This window comes from Pteropus vampyrus, unplaced genomic scaffold (assembly GCF_000151845.1).
Source record: "Pteropus vampyrus isolate Shadow unplaced genomic scaffold, Pvam_2.0 Scaffold461, whole genome shotgun sequence".
NCBI lineage: Eukaryota > Metazoa > Chordata > Mammalia > Chiroptera > Pteropodidae > Pteropus > Pteropus vampyrus.
In genome coordinates, this window is record NW_011889242.1 from 1,916,596 (window position 1) to 1,920,027 (window position 3,432).

General features: G+C 50.2%; 1 protein-coding gene across 1 annotated transcript in view; it reads right to left on the bottom strand.

Annotated features, from left to right (window-relative positions):
- Window positions 1-3,432, bottom strand: part of LOC105306810 (tyrosine-protein kinase ZAP-70) — a 24,285-nt gene that overhangs the window by 13,273 nt on the left and 7,580 nt on the right. Inside the window, exon 4 of the mRNA XM_023524342.1 lies at window positions 3,168-3,328. Within this exon, the coding sequence (XP_023380110.1) occupies window positions 3,168-3,328 (161 nt within the window). The remainder of the gene's footprint in view (window positions 1-3,167; window positions 3,329-3,432) is intronic.

Here is a 3,432-nt window from a genome sequence, read left to right on the forward strand (position 1 = left end):
TATAATGTCCCTGGATCAAAGCTCTCTCAGCCTCAACCTCATGGCTGATGCTGGTCCTGCCTGCCTCTGAGCCTTCAAGCCAATTTGGTATTGAGCTCAGCAGCCCCCAACCTTTTTGGCACCAGGGACTAGTGCCCCTATGAGAATCTAATGCCCGATGAGCTGAGGTGGAGCTGAGGCAGTGATGTTAGCGCTGGGGAGCGGCTGCAAATACAGATGAAGCTTTACTCATTTGTCTACCTCCTGCTGTGCAGCCAGGCTCCTAACAGGCCATAGGCCCGAACTGGTCCACAGCCCGAGGGTTGGAGGCCCCATGATCCAGAGTATCGGCCACTCAAAGCCATTGGCCCTGGTACTCCTGAGATTCCTCTTACCTCAAAAGACTGGTTAACTTGAAGCCTGACAGAAATTCTGCTGTATTAATGCAAAACCTTTGCAAAACTTCTCCTTTGGGTAGTGGAATTCTCTGACAAACATCTTCCATGGAAGCTTAAAACATGAAACATCATAGCTGTCCTGGGGTGGGGCTCAGGATCCCACCTGATCCACCCTCCACCCACTCCCTCCACCCCTCCCCCATGACTCTTGGATATTTCCAGGGGACCTGGGAAATCTGGGGAGACTTTTCACACCAGTGGGATGGTGGAATCATTGTCTGTGCATGTGCATGACAGTTTGGGGTGGGAAGGAGGGACAGAGGAAAGGAGGAAAGAGAAGAGAGAAGGATAAAGAAAAACCAGGACAGAAAGGAAGCAGAGAATGAGGTGATGAAAAGCTGAACTAGGGACCTGACATGAAACCAGGGGAGGAAACCTGGACTGTGGGAACCAAGAAAGAGGAAATGACATGTTACGAAGGAGAGAGCAGATACGAGGCGGGAATCAGCTACACTGACAGGAAAGTCATACAACCTCCCTTCATTGTGTCTGGATAGGAGAGAGTCCCCCAGACACTCAGGCACTGGGGTAACTTGTGCATGACTGAGTGGGATATGAGTGTGTGTGAGACACAGGACCAGATGCTGGGAATGTCTTAGCGGGTACCAAGCTGTGGCGGGGAGTATGCGGTGTCTGCAAAAGATAGGCAACATCTGGACAAGGACCAGCCCTCACTACGCATGGGAACACAGAAACCTCTAGTAGCACTAAGTACAGGCTCTGCCCTGGAATTTACAGTCCACAAGGAAAGTAGGAGCCCAAACTCCCAGTGTGAGATGCCCACCACTTCCATTATGGCCTCCAGGGTCCAACTCTGTGAAGGACTACATGCAAAACCGCTGCCTTAATTCCTGTCCTGTGGGTAGTCCCCCTCTCCACAGTGGCTCTAGTCTTAGCCATGAGACTTGCTTTGGCCAATAGGACACCAGTAACATTATGCAAGCAGAGGCTTGAAAAGAGCTCATGTACTGTTACTTTCCCTCTCTGACTATTCTTAGGAACCCTGCAGTCACCACCACTGAATAAGCCCAGGCTAGCCTGCTGGACAATGACAGTGCTGTGGCCAACTCATCCCCACCACCCAGGGGACATTGGGCCATAGCCAGACTTGTGAGCATGGCCATTCTAATCTATTCAGTCCCTGCCCAGCTGACCCAAACCAAAACAGCCCAGCTGACTCAGAATTATGAGGAGTAAGAAACTGTTGTTTTGAGCCAGTAAGTCTTAAAGCGGTTTGTTACATAGCAAAAGCTAACTGATATAAAAGCAAAGCTAAGTTTACCCTCTAAGAGAAAACAGCCCTCTCTTAAGTTGTTCAGAAGCCTTCCTTGCAGCTAAGCATGATCTGTAACATGTGTCCAAAAGTTCCCTCAGAAACCTTGGAAACTTTACTGCAATTTTAGCCTAAGACTGTTAGGCAGGGTAAAAAATTATTTCATCAGCTGACAGCAGAATCTTGTGGAGGGACGTGCATCCTGTGAGAATTCGGTACATGTGCAAAGACCGCCCAGAGATGAGGAAATTGAGGAAGAAGTCCATCAATTGGCCCAGGAGAGGAAACGGCCCTAGGAGAGGTGGGTGAGAGCAGGAATTCAGCCAGGCTGGAACTCAGGCCATGAGAAGGGTGGCCTTGAGAAGTTAAGACACCTTCGGGAGGGCACCAGATTCCTGAGGTCACAAGAAAGAGGCAGACACCAAGCTACTCTGCAGCTCAAGGCCTGAGTGACTTCAGCTGACATCTGGATAACATCTATTATACAAAAGGACCTGTGTCCAGACCAGAAAGCGGCAGCCAGCAAGGCTTTCAAATACCCAGCAGGGTTATTTAAATAGCTATAGACAGTCTTTCACAATAACAAACTCACGAACAGCCATATGGCTCAACTGTGGCTCAGACACGTGCAGATACACATGTTCGCCCACATACAATAACAGCTAAGCTAACATTTACTACAATGTTAGTACATGCCAGATGCTATACTATTGCTTTACACATATTAATTCATGCAATCCTATAACAGACACTGGGGGAGGTACTACTCTTATCCACAGGGCACTCAGCGGGAGTCACCGCACCTCCTCCCTCTCTGACCCTTATTTACTCAGCTCCAAGCACACTGGCCTCCTCTCTGTTTCTTGAACTTGCCAAGAACCTACTCCCCTGGTCACTGTAATTGCCATTCCCATTTGCCAGGATCACCCTTATCCCAAATTGCTGCACAGCTCACTTCTTACCTCCTTCAGTTCTTTACTCAAAACCACCTGATCCGAGAGGCCTTTTCTGGCCACCTAATCTCAACCCCCACCCCAACTACACATGCACTTACCACCAACAGACATATTTTATATATTATTGATTCACCCTTTTTTGTCTACTTTCTCCACAAGGACAGAGATTTATGTCCGTTTTGTCCACTGCTAGGTCCTCAGTGCCTGAAACAGTGCCTGGCACACAGTAGATATTCACTAAATATTTGTTGAATGAAAGAGAGGAAATCGAGGCAGGCAGAAGATCAGCTACTTGCCCAGTGTCCTTGGCTGGTAAGCAGCAGATGCTGGATTCCAACCCAGGCAGTCTGGTTCTGGGTCCTAACCACTGCCGCTCCTTTCCCACAGAAGGGCCCTTTGCACACGCAGAAGCGCACTACCCACTTGCACATGGAGCACATGCACACTGAGACCTGCCCCTGCCTCACCGCCCCAAAGTCCCAGATCCCGAGCCCCACATACAGGAACTTGCCGTCGGTTTGCGAGCCGGAATAGAGTTTGCGCTCGGCCTCCTCACGCGTCAGGCTGCTGTGGTACCAAGGCATCCGCTCGTGGGCTGTGGTGGCGATGAGCTTCTCTACTTGGGGGGCCTGGCTGATGATGGCCTGCTCCAAGGCCTCTCCCTAGGGAAAGGAGGGTCAAGGACACCTGTAAGTGTTGCACTTTGCGGGGACACAGAAACCCTCTTCCACTTCATCGTGGTCCCCACCCAGCAGCACAGGCGATG